The following is a 15,639-nucleotide window of genomic DNA, read 5'->3' as shown; positions in this document are numbered from 1 at the left end:
TAAAAGTTTGTTCCCTGACATGTTGAATCTGAAAGCATAATTTTCAGGTCGATGGACTATTCTAAAGAATAAAAACGGTTGAGGCTTAAGATATTTATTGCTTAACCATAACTGTGCATAAACATCGTAATTTTTTGTCTAATGGTGTGTGTAAGTTTTTGTGTGCATGTAAGTTTTTGTGTGCATGTAAGTTTTCGTGTGCATGTGTAAGTTTTTTTGTGTGTGTGTGTGTGTGTAAGTTTTGGCGTGTGTGAGTGTAAGTTTTTGTGTGTGTGTATATGTTTGTGCGTGTGTAAGCTTTTGTGTGTAAGTGTTAGTTTTGTTTGTGTGTGTGTAAGTTTGTGTGTGTGTGTGTGTGTAAGTTTTTGTGTGTGTAATTTTTCGTGTGTGTGTGTGTGTAATTTTTGTGACTAAATTCTTCAAGCGTATTTGTGTTAACTTAAAATTTTTCGGTATGAGCATTTAGGTTTCTCTTAGATGCTTAGCCTGAAAGTGTAATTTCAGAGAAATTCTTTGAGCGTTTAGGGTTAACTTATCTCTTTTTTGGTATGAGTATTTAGGGTTCTCTTACATGCTGAACCTGAAAGTTTGTTCCCTGACATGTTGAATCTGAAAGTATAATTTTCATGGCGATGGACTATTCTAAAGAATAAAAACGGTTGAGGCTTAAGATATTTATTGCTTAAACATAACTGTGCATAAACATCGTAATTTTTTGTCTAATGGTGTGTGTAAGTTTTTGTGTGCATGTAAGTTTTTGTGTGCATGTAAGTTTTCGTGTGCATGTGTAAGGTTTTGTGTGTGTGTGTGTGTGTGTAAGTTTTGGAGTGTGTGTGTGTTAGTTTTAGCGTGTGTGTGTAAGTTTTCGTGTGTGTGTGTAAGTTTTCGTGTGTGTGTGTGTGTGTAAGTTTGCGTGTGTGTGTGTGTGTCAGTTTTTGTTCGTGTGTGTATGTTTTTGTGTGTGTGTGTGTGTGTGTGTAAGTTTTTGTGTGTGTGTGTAAGTTTTTGTGTGTGAGTGTAAGTTTTTGTGTGTGTGTGTAAGTTTTTGTGTGCATATAAGTTTTTGTGTGCATGTTAGTTTTTGGGTGTGGGTGTAAGTTTTGTGTGTGTGTGTGTAAGGTTTTGTGTTTGTAATATTTTGTGTGTGGGTGTAAGTTTTTGTGTGTGTGTGTGTGTGTAAGTTTGTGTGTGTGTGTGTGTTGTGTAAGTTTTTGTGTGTGTAAGTTTTGGCGTGTGTGTGTAAGTTTATGTGTGTGTGTAAGCTTTTGTGACGAAATTCTTTAAGAGTTTAGGGTTAACATACCTTTTTGGGATTAGCATTTAGGGTTCTCTTACATGCTGAACCTGAAAGTGTAATTTCAGAGAAATTCTTTGAGCGTTTAGGGTTAACTTACCTCTTTTTTGGGATGAGCATTTAGGGTTCTCTTACATGCTGAACCTGAAAGTTTGTTCCCTGACATGTTGAATCTGAAAGTATAATTTTCATGGTGATGGACTATTCTAAAGAATAAAAACGGTTGAGGCTTAAGATATTTATTGCTTAGACATAACTGTGCATAAATATCGTAATTTTTTTGTCTAATTGTGTGTGTGTGAAGTTTTTGTGTGCATGTAAGTTTTTGTGTGCATGTAAGTTTTCGTGTGCATGTGTAAGTTTTTGTGTGTGTGTGTGTGTGTAATTTTTTGTGTGTGTGTACTATTTGGAGTGTGTGTGTATGTTTTCGTGTGTATGTGTTAGTTTTCGTTTGTTTGCAAGTTTTTGTGTGTGTGTGTGTAGGTTTTTGTGGGTGTGTGTATTTTTGTGTGTGTGTGTTAGTTTTTGTGTGCATGTAAGCTTTTGTGTGCATGTAAGTTTTTGCGTGTGGATGTAAGTTTTTGTGTGTGTGTTTAAGTTTTTGTGTGTCTTAGATTTTGTCTGGGTGTGTAGGTTTGTGTGTGTTTGTGTGTGTGTGTAAGTTTTAGTTTGTTTAAGTTTTTTGTGTTTGTGTTTGTAAGTTTGTGTGTGTGTGTGTTAGTTTGTGTGTGTGTGTGTAAGTTTTGGCGTGTGTGTGTAAGTTTTCGTGTGTGTGTGTGGAAGTTTTGTGTGTGTGTGTGTGTGTGTAAGTTTTTGTGAGCGTGTGTGTGAGTTTTTTTGTGTTCATGTCATTTTAAGATACGTAAAAAAGTTAAAAAAAATACCATGTTAAAAAATTCAAGAAAGTATTTACGAAATGGGAAGGTGACTCTTTGAGGTTGGAAAATGGGTTTAGGAATGACATTATGAAAGGAACTTGTTCAGAAAAGATGTAATAAAGCCTTAAAAAAGTATTATAATGGGGGGGCTCAGGAGTCTTTGGGGATCCGGGGGCCCTTTGGGATTGGGTGGTCTTTTGGGAGCCCGGGGGACCTTTGGGGACCGGGGGACCTTTGGGGCCCAGGGACGGCGTTGGGGGATCCGGGGCCCTTGTGGATTGGGGGGTCTTTTGGGAGCCCAGTGGACCTTTGGGGACCGGGGGAGGACCTTTGGGGGCCCGGGGAGAGCCTTTGGGGGTCTGGGGGGGGGGGCCCTTGAGGACCGGGGTGGGCCTTTGGGGGCTCGGGTAGGGCCTTTTGGGGTCTGGGGGCCCTTGAGCGCCAATTGGTCCTTTGGGAGCCTGGTGAACCTTTGGGGACAGGGGAAGGGTCTTTGGGAGCCCGGGGAGTCTTTGGGGTCTGGGGGTTCTTTGGGAGCTTGGGGGGGGGGGCCCTTGAGGACCGGGGGCTTCCTTCGGGGTTGAGGTAGGGGGATTGGAACCCTTTGGGGTTGGGGTAGGGGGATCGGAACCCTTTGGGTTGGGGTAGGGGGATCGGAGCCCTTTGGGGTTGTGGTAGAGGACCTCACAACACTATTCAAATGGAACTTGTGTATTATAACGACCACGGAGTTTGACCCTCAAATCCTCTTCTAAAATCTCTTCATAAATCATATTTTAAAATGTTTCTAACTGTTTCGCCGAAATAATTCCCTAAAATAATAATTTGTTCTGAAAAGATATAATAAAGCCTTAAAAAGTATTATAATGTGGGGCTCAGGAGTCTTTGGGGGTCTGGGGGCCCTCTGGGAGCCCGGTGGACCTTTGGGGACCGGGGGAGGGTTTTTGGGGGTTCGGGGGGCCTTTTGGGTGTCTGGGGGCCTTTGAGGATCGGGGAGGGCCTTTGGGGGTCCGGGGGACCTTTGGGGACTGGGGGAGGGCCTTTGGGGGTCTGGGGGACCCTTGAGGGTCGAGTGGTCCTTTGGGAGCCCGGTGGACCTTTGGGGACAGGGGGAGGGCCTTTGGGGGCCCGGGGAGAGCCTTTGGGGGTGTGGGGGCCCTTTGGGAGCTTGGGGGGACCCTTGAGGACCGGGGGCTTCCTTCGGGGTTGAGGTAGGGGGATTGGAACCCTTTGGGGTTGGGGTCGGGGGATTGGTGCCCTTTGGGGTTGGGGTAGTGGGATCTCACAACACTGTTCAAATGGAACTTGTGTATTATAACGACCACAGAGTTTCACCATTAAATTCTCTTCTAAAATCTCTTCAAAAATCATATTTTATAATGTCTCTAACTGTTTCGTCGAAATAGTTCCATAAAATAGCTAAAACGGTTTCGCCAAAATTATCCCCAAACGGAATTTCAGCATGTTCCTTTTGTTTGGCATCCCTGCGCTGGCTTATTGCAATTATTTGGAAACCTTTTCGCGCGCTAAGATCAAAACATTTGCTCAGAAACGATTATTCTGGAAGAACTCCAGACATTAATAAACTTCGCGCCGGAGACAATTCAAACAATCATGACATCATGTGTGATCTAACTGTTTCTCGGAAACATTTCTGTTCGAAATCCAAAGACATTAATTATCTTTACGTTATCTGTCAGACATTAATTAACTGTTTTCCGGGAACTCGTAACATTTGGTTCGAACAACAAATATTGGAAACACGCGATCTCTCGGAAACTCATATCATTTGCATTGAACAAAAAATATTGGAAACACGCGATCTGACTGTTTCCCGGGAACTCTTAACATTTGGCTCGAACAACAAATATTGGAAACACGCGATCTCTCGGAAACTTATAACATCTGCATTGAACAACAACAATAACATTGATCACATTAACCACGTGTTCTCCCTAATGACTATATCGTGTGCTCAAAACAACAACGACAACATTGACCCCATTTACCACGTGTTCTCCCTTATGAATCTCTCGAGTGACAAAAAAAACAACAACAACATTGACCACCTTAACCACGTGTTCACACTAATGACTCTATCGCGTGCCCAAAACAACAATAACAACATTGACCCCATTAACCACGTGTTCCCCCTTATGACTCTATCGCGTGCCCAACACAAGAAGAACAACAACATTGACCCCATTAACCATGTGTTCTCCCTAATGACTCTATCGCGTGCCCAAAACAACAACAATAACATTGACCCCATTAACCACCTGTTCTCCCTAATGACTCTATAGTCCATTAAAGTGACAAAGTTCCTGTTTTTTCATTCTCACTGACAAAATCCATAAAACCATCAAATAATCAACACACATAACCATCGATAAAAACAGACATAAATCGAGCAACACACATAAACATCCATGAAAACAGACATAAATGTGACAAAGTTCCTGTTTTTCCATTCTCACTGACAAAATCCATAAAACCATCAAATAAATCGACCAACACACATAACCATCCATAAACTATGTAAAAAAAAGTTATAGGTGGCAGCAGGGGTGTCACGTGGGATCTCCTGAGGCATCTCTACTTGTAACGTACAATGCTCAAACAAAGTGTAAGCAGTGGCGCCTCATCGTGGCGGGGAAATGTAATATAATGGAGTTGTCCAATTTTCTATTTTCCTTAAAAAAAGTAATAAACACGTGATATTGCTTTATTTCCTTGTAGAAAAACATGCTATAAAAACTAACTAATTGATGATGAATGAATACACAATGAGAAGACAATTCCATCATGGCCAAGACCACTGTGATTTTTCCTTTAGCTGCATTTCTGTTTTCAGTGCATAAACATGTATTGTTTTGTAAAGTATGGATAATAAACTTTTGGTAGTTTATCTTAACTGTCGAGGTTGGCTGTATTCTCTAGTGATGTCTTATCTCCCCAAGATCGGTGATGATTAGAAATTATATAAAAAAAAAAGTTTTCAACAGAAATTAAGGAGTGATATTAAAACTTAAAACTAACAGAAATTATTTCGTGTAAATAAAAAAGATCATGCCAGTGTTGTTTCTACATTGTATTTTTAATCAAAAACGGGCAAAGACTAATTTAAAAAAAACAAGATTTTTCCGAGGGAAGTACAGAGCGAAGTTGAAAACTTAAAACGAACAAAAATTATAACGTCACAGTCTATCTAACATATATCAATAAAACTAGAAAAAATAAATCAACTGGTGACTATTCCCTATGTTTATAGGATTACAGAGAACTAGCGCTCTACTGAAAACTAGCTCTTTACTGTGTTTTCAGTAAAGCACTACTTCTCTGTAATCCTACATCATAGGGAAAAATCACCAGTTGATTTATTTTTACTAGTTTTATTGATATATGTTAGATAGGCTGTGAAGTAATAATTTATGTTCATTTTAAGTTTCAACTTCGCTCTTTACTTCCCTCAAAAAACTTTGTTTTTTTTTTGAGTTAATATAAATATATGATGTACATAAAAATACTGTCCGAATGACACTATGCAAATCACATTGCAAATATAATAATAATATAGAAAAAAATAAGAAAATAAAGGAAAACATAGGCTAATTAATGTATATGTATCCTCTGAAGAAAATGAGTTTGCGACAACCTTGCAACAATAACATGCACTAAAAGGATAAAGTTACTTATATAATTGATTCAATTAGTTTCAGATCTATTTATTCACCGAGCCAGAAATTAATATTTTTTATTTAGACTTTTTCTTGGAGAAGGATCTAAACTTGCTTAAAATAGAAAAATTATCTTTTTTTTAGCAATTTTAGCCAGTAATCAAGGTATTTTTAATTGAAATAGTCATATACACCAAATTTTAAATATGTAATAGATAGAATCTCTGCTAAGGAATAATAGCAAATTTTCCGTCTTTCGTCAACACACTGAGTGTCAACGGAGAGGAAAGCTAAAAACAACATAGCAAAACTGACAGAGGGAACATATATCTTAATACTAAGGATGTTTCCTTTAACTTAACAATGCTAAAGATGTTTCCTTTAACTTAACAATGCTAAGGATATTTCCTTTAACTTAACAATGCTAGCTTATTTCAAAACTGTAAAAAATAAGCCTTATATACTTGATATTGGCCATAAAATAACTCGCGATTTTAGTGAAATTATCCTATACTACAAGAAATTAAATTTTGTGTAAGAAACCAGAGCCAGTAGTAAAAATTATAGGTCATGAAATATCTCGCGATCTGAGAAATTATCATACACGGTAAGAAAAAACATTTTTTTAGACACCAAATAAAAAACAAAATCAATAATAAAGACTGTTGGCCATGGAACATCTTGCAATCTGAGGATGAAATTATACCATTCTGTAAAAGCCCAAAATTTTTGAGATCTTCTAAAATTTTGTATAATTTTTCCACTCTTTCAAATGGTTATGTTAAGATTCTGTACAACCTTCTCTTGCTGAGCAGCAGAAAATTCAGTTTTATCCCAACAGGGATTTTTTTTTTTTTTTTTTAGCGCAAGTTTATGAGACAATTTTGCTCTCAGGTCACAAAATACTGCTAGGTATAAAACAAAGTTAAGTTTTCGTCGCTGAATTCTAGTTCTAAGAAATTCTAAATCTGATGAGTTCTAAAAACAAGCTTTATTCTGTTAACTGATGTAGGAAAAATCCACAATGGTAATTCAAAAAACGGTAATCAACTATAAAATTAATTTTTGTTTGAATATAATTTTTGTGAAAGTAACTTTTAAACCTCGTGCCTTCGAAGTACAAAGGACAGTGTAAATAAAAGCATGTTTCACCCATCTTAGGTCTAGTTAAGCCTGAAAACTCCAATTTTTCTTTTGATTGTGAACATTACGAAGTTTTCGGAGCAATGTCACCTTTTTACCAGTGTTGCCACGTTCAAACCGTGAAAACGATAGATCAGAGTTAATAAGTTAAATTTGACAATGCCTTTAGTCTGTGAAAAATTTAACAATTATCTATCTAAGTTAGGTGTTGTCACTATCATTAAGGGCAGAAGAAAAATGTGTTGGCCCAAGAAAAATTGCTGTCAATATCATTAAGGGCCGAAGGAAAAATTTTTCGGCTGAAGAAAAATTATTGTCCCAATCATTAACGGCGAAAGAAAAAATTATACTGATAAAATTTCATTAACTGGACTATACAGTGCTAAAAAAAGAACGTTAAAAATCTTTAATCGTGTTTTTCTTGAAATGAATTGTCGAGCAGTAGGGTAATTTTGCTCTCAGGTTACGACCTGGCATCTCAAAAGTTCTTTTTAATCTAAGCATTTATTTTTTTTTTTAACAAAAAATAGTAAACAGTGTCAAAACAACTATGCAGCCTACAGTCCAAATAGAAATAAATATAAACCAGAAATAAGAAATATCTAAAAAGAATGATAATGCAGACGTGTTTTACATTTGAAAAAAGAAAAAAAAACATTTTGAGAAAATTTGAGAAAATATTTAAAAAACATGTGAAAGTCTACTGACATATAGGAAGCTATAATTATAGAAGAAATATTAAAAGAAAAAAAATACTTACCTTAAGAGATGAGCTGGTTGTAAACTGTCTCCCACAGAGGCTGCACGTAAAGGTAGCTTCACCAGTGTGAGATCTTTCATGAGCTGAAATAAAAAAAATAATAAAATACTGAGCTCGTTCCAAAGTTTAAGCCCTTCAAATGTCTTCACGCCCAAAATAAAAGGGCACATCTCACATACTCCCAATTTTAAAGCAGAGAAAATGAATATGTTTTGACCTAATGAAGTACAATGCGCATAATTAAGCTACATGGTGAATATACTTAAAATACAGAATATATGACTACAAAATTTTCCAGATGCCATTTTCTGTCAGTTCTTGCCTTGCATGTTTATTTTTTCGTTGATAAAGGTTTCGTGCGGAGAACTCGAAATATTTGGGCTTTAGTATTATATCTAGTTAATTTTCTTAACTATAAGTTCTCCTAATTTGAAGTTTACTTCTGGTCTTATTTTTACTGATCTTTCTGATCATTTCCCTATTTATCTATCACCTAATATTTACCTATTTATTTATCTAGATATAAAAATTTCTAACTTAATACTTAATCTTCAAAGTAATGATTGGTGTAGCATTTTTGAAGCTAATGATGTTGAATGTGCATCAAATCTATTTTTGTGACGTATGGGAACTCTGTTGGATAAGCATTTTCCTCTTACAAAGAGGCCAAGGAATTTAACACCCAAATCTCCTTGAATGCCTTGAGGTCTGATCAATGCTACACATATGATGGCGTCTCTATTCAGAGTAAATGTAGTGTAGGATAAATGTTGTAATGTAGGCTAAAACTCATTTCTTCCCCCAGATGTTATGCTTTCTTTTAATTATGTTTTTTCCCTTAACTTTCTTATTGCTGCTCTGTTTGGGGTAGTACTAACAAATCTCTTCTGTCCTCACTTCAAAGAGCCAAAAATAGGGCAGTGTAGGATACTTTTCTTCTCCCTCGGCTTTACTCTTCATCTGATCTTTATAATCACACTGGAATCGCTCCGCTGGATCGTATTTGTAGGTAAAAGTAATCTTTATTTAGCACATTCTGCTTTTCTAGGTAAATTTCCACCGCCTCTGCAGCAGTTTTTCTCACGGACAGGCTCAGGTAGGTACTCTTCTTCTTTGCGTAGTTCTTTACGCAGATTTGCTTTACCCGAGCGATCATCAACAACAGCTCAGAGGTCCCCTGTTTATCAATCCATTCTACTATCAAACTTAATCCCTTCCAATGTCCCTCTAACTCTCTCTGCAAAGGCAGTTTATTGGTGGATCTTTGAAGTCCAATTGTAGCGATAAAAATTTATGGGACTGGGCTTAATTGTGGTCATAAAGATTGACCGCGTCAAATGTAATATTATGCTTAAAAGCCGTGAACTTACACCTTATAAGTTCTTCGATAGCGCCACTTATAGCGCTAAAGACTGTGCCATTTAAGGCGTTAAAGGTCGCGCCGTTTCCGCCGGGTGAATTTTTCTTAAGTCGAGTGATAGGCTAAGCAAACTATAAAAATGATAAGAAAATCAAAGGTTCCACCGGGTAATTTTACGATCGCATCGTCCGAGCCCTTATAGCTTACCTCGTGCCGTCGAGGGCTGTACCGGCTGCAAAAAAAAGGGGGGGGATAGATAAATGGGTGACCACACCACTCGCTGGAACGCGAGAAAATAAAATATGTAATTATATATCTGTAACCTCCTTTCCTTGGGTAATCTCGAAATCAATTACCTGTTATAGCATGTAAAAATAAGATTCCCGGAATCGTACCTTGGAGACATAGGAACTAATTGCCTGTCGTGTGACAAGATACAGACATATAAAATAAAATAAACACGAATAGAAAAGCAATCGATTTATTGTGACTTACATTTTAGGTGTACAACAGGGCTCACTTCAATTGGCGGCAAATAATAACCAAGTCTCTACAATGATTGCATAATAATTTTGGATCGCAATGCCTGAATGCCAATATAATTCTCCTCTTAATAATCTTCCAAAAAGCACTTTTAACCCACTATCAAACGTAGTTTTTTGTCTTGCGCACTAAGAACTGGCTCACAATTGGCCTAATTCATGAGGTGGGCCAAACCCTCCGTCCAATAATCTGTCTTAAATATTTTTGATGATTTAAACGTTCACACACTCTTACAACTTAGACTTCCTGCGAAAACATTGTATTTTGTAGTTTTTTTTATTACCACTCTTCTCGAAGAAATTCAAAACTGGATAGCGCCGTTCTTTGTGTGAGGCTAAAATGAAATTCTTCTTTTTTCTGATTAAGAACTTTTCTTTTTTTTAAAATAAATTTAAACTTAATTAGAAGAAATCGGAATTATATTTATAAAGAAGGAACTTTATTTTTGTATTTTAAATATATCACATTTTACTCATGGTACATATTACCCTTCCCATTATTTAATGACGTCCCATCATTAGGACTTGCTTGCCTTTGGGCTTTTGAAATGTTCGCAATTTATTAACTATTTATTCTACATAATTTTGATTGACATTGTATTATTTCATATTTATATTTTGGCTTAATCAGGAGTGCTAAAAATTTTCTCTATTACTTTTCTTATTTTATTATACATCCCTATCTAAAATTTATCTACCGGACTAAGATTATTCATGGTTCTAGCCTAGCTACTATACTAAAGATTTTTTTTTCTACATCTAACACTGATTACTTTTACATTTACAACAAGGTTGGGGTTTCCAACAAGGTTTCCAACAATTCTACCTTTACATAAGATTTTTTTGAGAATTCACCTTTTACAAGTTTTTATTTTTGATTTTGCTGTCTATAGGGCACACTTCTTTCTATTTACGCTACATTAAATGAATAGCACGACAACGCTACACATAACTCTATCTGAACATTAAACACTACATATAAGAACGATTTAAAACACACAATATTGGGTTTACCATGTTCACTGGTAACATTAGAACACTTTCACTGGGGATGTTTGCTATGCAACGTTAATGATAGGATATTGGAATTTTTGAGTTATCAAAGTTATTAAGAAGTAACATCTGTAAATTCACACCTATTTCATCACCTTCGAGTATCTTTAGCGTACTCAATCCTCCTGTTGTAAATTATGGTCCTTCACTCCTTTCGTCTCGGCAAAATTTTTAAAGCATAAATAAATAAGTGGAACAACAGGGACATTTTTATACAAGACAGTGGAGCAAGCGTTCAACTGTCTTGTATAAAAATTTCCCTGTTGTTCTACTTACTTATTTATGATGGAAAGGCAGTGTGGTCTTCGTCGCTATTTGAATTTTTAAAGCACTTACAATATAGTTTCTTCATGAAACAGTTCGAGTCTAATTGTGTTCACATAACAAGTTTTGTCTAATTGTGAACTGGGAAAGGATGCTTCCAAATACAGGTGTAGGAATGTTCTTATCAGATTTCATTGTCACTTGCTTCTTGATAGTTTATAGGCTGGCTTATCATTAAGGGGTCGAACACTGGGAGTGCGTTCATTTTATTCTCAGAGTATCATTTTTGGGATACTTTTGAGTACGAATAGAACTTATTCCTCGTATAAAATTGTTCATCCGTACACTTAGACATTATGGTTCACTTGTAAAAGCTTTAGTGCATAGCTTGTATCTATCAACATTTGTCGTGACGCCTAGGTTAATCACAGGAAACTTAAAGTTTAGACCTGGACTAATTTGACATCAAACTGTAGTGACTACTTCAACATATTGTCTTTAACTTGTGGAAGAGGTATATTGTTAGTGAGGGATTTGTCGCTGGGGTTACGTTTGGCTTTTGTAATGCAATGGCTGGTTTCCATGTCCATTTGTCAAAATTATCTCGTAATATTATGGGATTACAGAGATATGAACTTTCCACACAGAGGGGATAGGATGGATTCCGAGAGATGGTCGAAAGGGATTCGACACGTGAATCTGCGTCATATAAATAATTTTTGGGATCATCAAATATCATAACTTTACAGTCAAATGGTTCATGTTTCCATAAGAATTATCATGAGTGATATTTAGGTACTTATATCTTGTACTGCTCGATGGGGTTCTCAGGATTTATGTGATTATGTAGTTCAATAATGCACTGGATACTGAGATTCAAATATAATGTTACCTAATACATAATATGGTTCATGGTCGAGGAAACAACGATCAAAAAGTAACTGTAATTTTCGTAGACGTAGCTGGGATGAAAATTGGCTGTAGTCTATGATGAGCACTCTTCGTTGGTTGATGTATGATGAAAATATATGCTACTAGGTTGTATCTGCACTGGACAGCTCATTGTAATGATCGATATCCCATATGTCAATCCACTTCCTGTAATAAAAATAACGAGGCAGAATCACACGTTCTTAAAATCAAGGAGTCATAATACATAATAAACAGTGCGATTAGGTGCATTTTGGGTTGAATGTAACCTTACAAGACAACCTTAAATAGATACACTAACAATACTACATGAATATTGGCTTTAATAAAACGAAATTATTATCATGTTGGTTTCATATACATATAATTCCCATTGGGAAATCTAAAACAGTGATGTCTTCAAATTTGTTTTGAGAAAGGAAACAACGATAAAAGCCTCATTTAATTCTTTAATACTTATTTAATTCTCCCTTGGTTTAAAAAAAAACCTTTAAACATAAGTTACTCTACATTATTAAGTTTGAGGTCTAATTTTACAACATATTTCATGCCTGCATTGCTCACGCACGTCCGTGCTGTTTAAGAAACGCATGTTGCAGCGTCATAGCCATACGGTTTTACGTAAACGACATTTATAATGAGGGAAATAGACATTGCAAGGACGAGTGGAGACCTCTATACCCACTCGTTTTCTAATGTCTTCCCCTTTTCTTGGCTTAGACGTTCTCATGGGTTTCCGGGTTTAACTTCTGCATTTCGGCGGTTTCCCCGTGTTCTTCTATTGGTTTTCGCCTTCTTGGCCTCATTATTTTTAAGTAATTAAAAGTCAATAAGGTTCTGATGGTCAGGGAAGTCGCGAATACGAAACATACGGTCAGTAGTATGTTCCACCAGAAATTGGTTGGGAATAATCCGTATCTATCGTCCACGTACGTTAATCTTTGGTCTTCATTTTTAAATAGGCGAATCTGGGAGTCTAATCCTTCTTTTATTTTTGTGAGCTTTAATATCCCTTTATTTTTTTCTATTTTGGACCATATTGAGGTTTTCATTTCCTCAAATTCTATATTGGGAATAGTGTACGACAGGTTAATTGCCTTGAAATTGATTATTTTGGGACTTATTATCTTTGTGCTCCTGGTAATTAACGGCGTTCGAACAGTTGACTCTTTAGTTACAAGTCGACATCCATGTTTTATGGTTATCGTACCCACATCTTGTAACAGTAATTCTGTTTTGTAACTTGGGTCTATTCTTTCTGTATTAGTGTAACAAGACATAGTTCCAACAGTTTCTCTTGGAACAGAAAATAACCAAAGATCATTTCTATGGTGTATGAATATTTATCGCTTAGTACTTCCTATCACGGCTGCTTTCAGTTGGACTGGATACATCGTACTGGAATGGTACGGGTAGACTTTTTATATTAAGGAAAATTATTCGATTTCATTATATGCAGTGTTACTTTTTAATTAGAATTTGTTTTTGGGAACTGATATATGTTGAACAAAATTTCTACACAGCATTTTTATAATTGTATAATTTTTACTCATAAATCAAAAGTTTTAAATTATTATTTCTTTATGACGCCTATCCATTAAAATCTTTTAATCCTATACTGATTAAGTGCAATTCCATCTATCGGGTTTTTTAACAGTTATACCCGATTGTGTCGTTACTTTCTCCTCGACTTTTTGCGGTTTTTTCTTTTTCGGTTTTTCTAGCGAAATAAGATCAAACTTTTTGTATTGTTTTTTCAAAAATTCTTCCCCTTTTAATTTTGTTTACTTCGCGTGTGTGGCTGCTGAAGTCGGTTTTGATTTCTCTATTTCTTTAACTACTATATGGTCTGATTCGCCGTCAGACTCTTTGGAACTAGTTTCCGATGTATTATAAGTTTTCGAAGTTGCACCTCGCAATTTTGAGGTATAACCTCCCCTTCCTTCGTAAATTTCTACTCCTCTGTAAGTAGAAGGTTTATTCTCTAAGTCCTCGCTTTGAGTTTTCAACTCGGGAGATTAGAAAGATTCTTGAGAGCTTTGAGAGGAATCAAGAGTTTTTGCGGGGTTCCTCCACTGCTTAAATGACATATCTTCATAGGGACGAGGCATTCTGTGCACTAGTGTTTCCCTCCATGAAGTCCATTGTTTAGGTTTGACCTTGGACACAGTTATATCAAGATATTGTCCTTGCTGGTCATCCTTGGGAGTTTCATTCTTAGACAATGTACTTTGACCCGTTTTTATTAGGAAATTTATTAAATCCATAGCTTCTCCCAGATTTGTTTTAGTTGAGTCTTTGGGAGGAGTTTTCTTTACAGTAATACCCGGAGTTTCTACAGCTCTGTTCAATTCTTCCTGCAATGACAGAAGCCTTTCTATTGGTGTTGCAGGGGGAACCATGTCGTCTGGAAATCATTGGGGGGACAAGGGGTCGAAATTCTATCAGGGAAAAATTGGGTTTTTGGAGATATCGTATAATCTAATTCTCCCGCGCTCTCTTATGATGAACTTTTTGGATCTTTTGGCGTTTTTACTCTTACTGGTATTAAGGATTTTTTCTTGGGCATAACTAAATTTTTCATAGCTAAAAATTCTTCAAAGTTTTTCTCATCTCTCTCATCCTCAAAATAATCTTGTTTAAAATTAAAGGGTTTTAGCTCTGCCAATCTTCATTTAGGAGGTTCATTTTCGCCATCTGACGAATCAGTAGACGAGGGACGCGGTACCCATCTTTCCAGAAAATTTGCTCTTTTTATTCGGCTAATATGTGCTTTGTATGTTCTTCCACTATTGGGGTTCTCTATTTTAAACGTATAATCGTTATCGTACTTTTCGACTATTCTGTACGGTCCAGAATATTTGTTGGAATTTTTTTGCCTTCCGTTTTTGCCTCGTTCTTTAGGTAGACGCAGTCTCCTATTTTGAAATCTATACTCCCCCTGACTTTGGGTTGGTTTCTTAGCTCTTGGTTCATTTAAAATTTTTCCAACTCTTGCCTAACTATTTTGTAAGTTTTCCTCATCCTATTTATGAATTCTTGTTTGTAATCCTCCGAGTTATTATAATACTGCCGAGATTCAATAATCTCATCATACGGGATTCTAAAATTATGAAAAAAAGTAAATAAAATAGATTGTCTTTAGTTGTTTCTGAATAAACAGTATTGATTACGTTAGTTAAATAAGGTAAGAATTGATCCCAATCGTTCCTGTTGTCTTTTGTTTAAATACTTAATACGTTCGAAAATAATTTATGCCTATTTTCTATTTCACCATTAGCTTATGGGTGGTACGGAGATGTCACCATTTTCTTTATGTTAAGAAAACTCATTAAGTCTTTTGTTACTTTTGAAACAAAATTGCATCCGTTGTCGCTTAAAAACCTTATTTGGAATGCCAAATTTTGAAAACTATTTCGCTAACGCTTTACTTGTAGCTTAAGCGCCTTGACTTTTTAATGCTTTTGCAAAGGTAAATCCAGAAAAGTGATCTATAACTGAAAGAATACAAGTATGGCCTCTGTTGGAAACAGGCAAGCCTCCACTTGTTCCATATAAATCAAATGAGACAGTATCGAAGGGGAATCTCGCTACCGGGACTCTTCCCATTGGAGGATTAGGATAAGCTTTGGGGTTTTTTCTTAAGTTACACGCTTCGCATGTACTTACAAATTCCATGTACTTACAGATTCCTTAAGTTTTGTTATTCCCGACGGCACGTAAAAATTTTGTTTTAAT

The 15,639-nt window shown here is 36.2% G+C and overlaps 1 protein-coding gene across 1 annotated transcript in view; it reads right to left on the bottom strand.

Moving 5' to 3' along the window:
- Positions 1-15,639, bottom strand: part of LOC148952882 (uncharacterized) — a gene marked incomplete at its 5' end in the record, with an annotated part of 270,367 nt that overhangs the window by 185,178 nt on the left and 69,550 nt on the right. The window contains one exon of the mRNA XM_089087813.1: positions 7,753-7,835. Within this exon, the coding sequence (XP_088943939.1) occupies positions 7,753-7,835 (83 nt within the window). The remainder of the gene's footprint in view (positions 1-7,752; positions 7,836-15,639) is intronic.

The sequence above is a fragment of the Artemia sp. Qi Xiang Cuo genome, chromosome 4 (assembly GCF_049724085.1).
Source record: "Artemia sp. Qi Xiang Cuo chromosome 4, ASM4972408v1, whole genome shotgun sequence".
NCBI classification, from domain to species: domain Eukaryota; kingdom Metazoa; phylum Arthropoda; class Branchiopoda; order Anostraca; family Artemiidae; genus Artemia; species Artemia sp. Qi Xiang Cuo.
The sequence above is the reverse complement of the archived record's forward strand: the minus strand, read 5'-3'. Positions and strand labels throughout refer to the sequence as shown.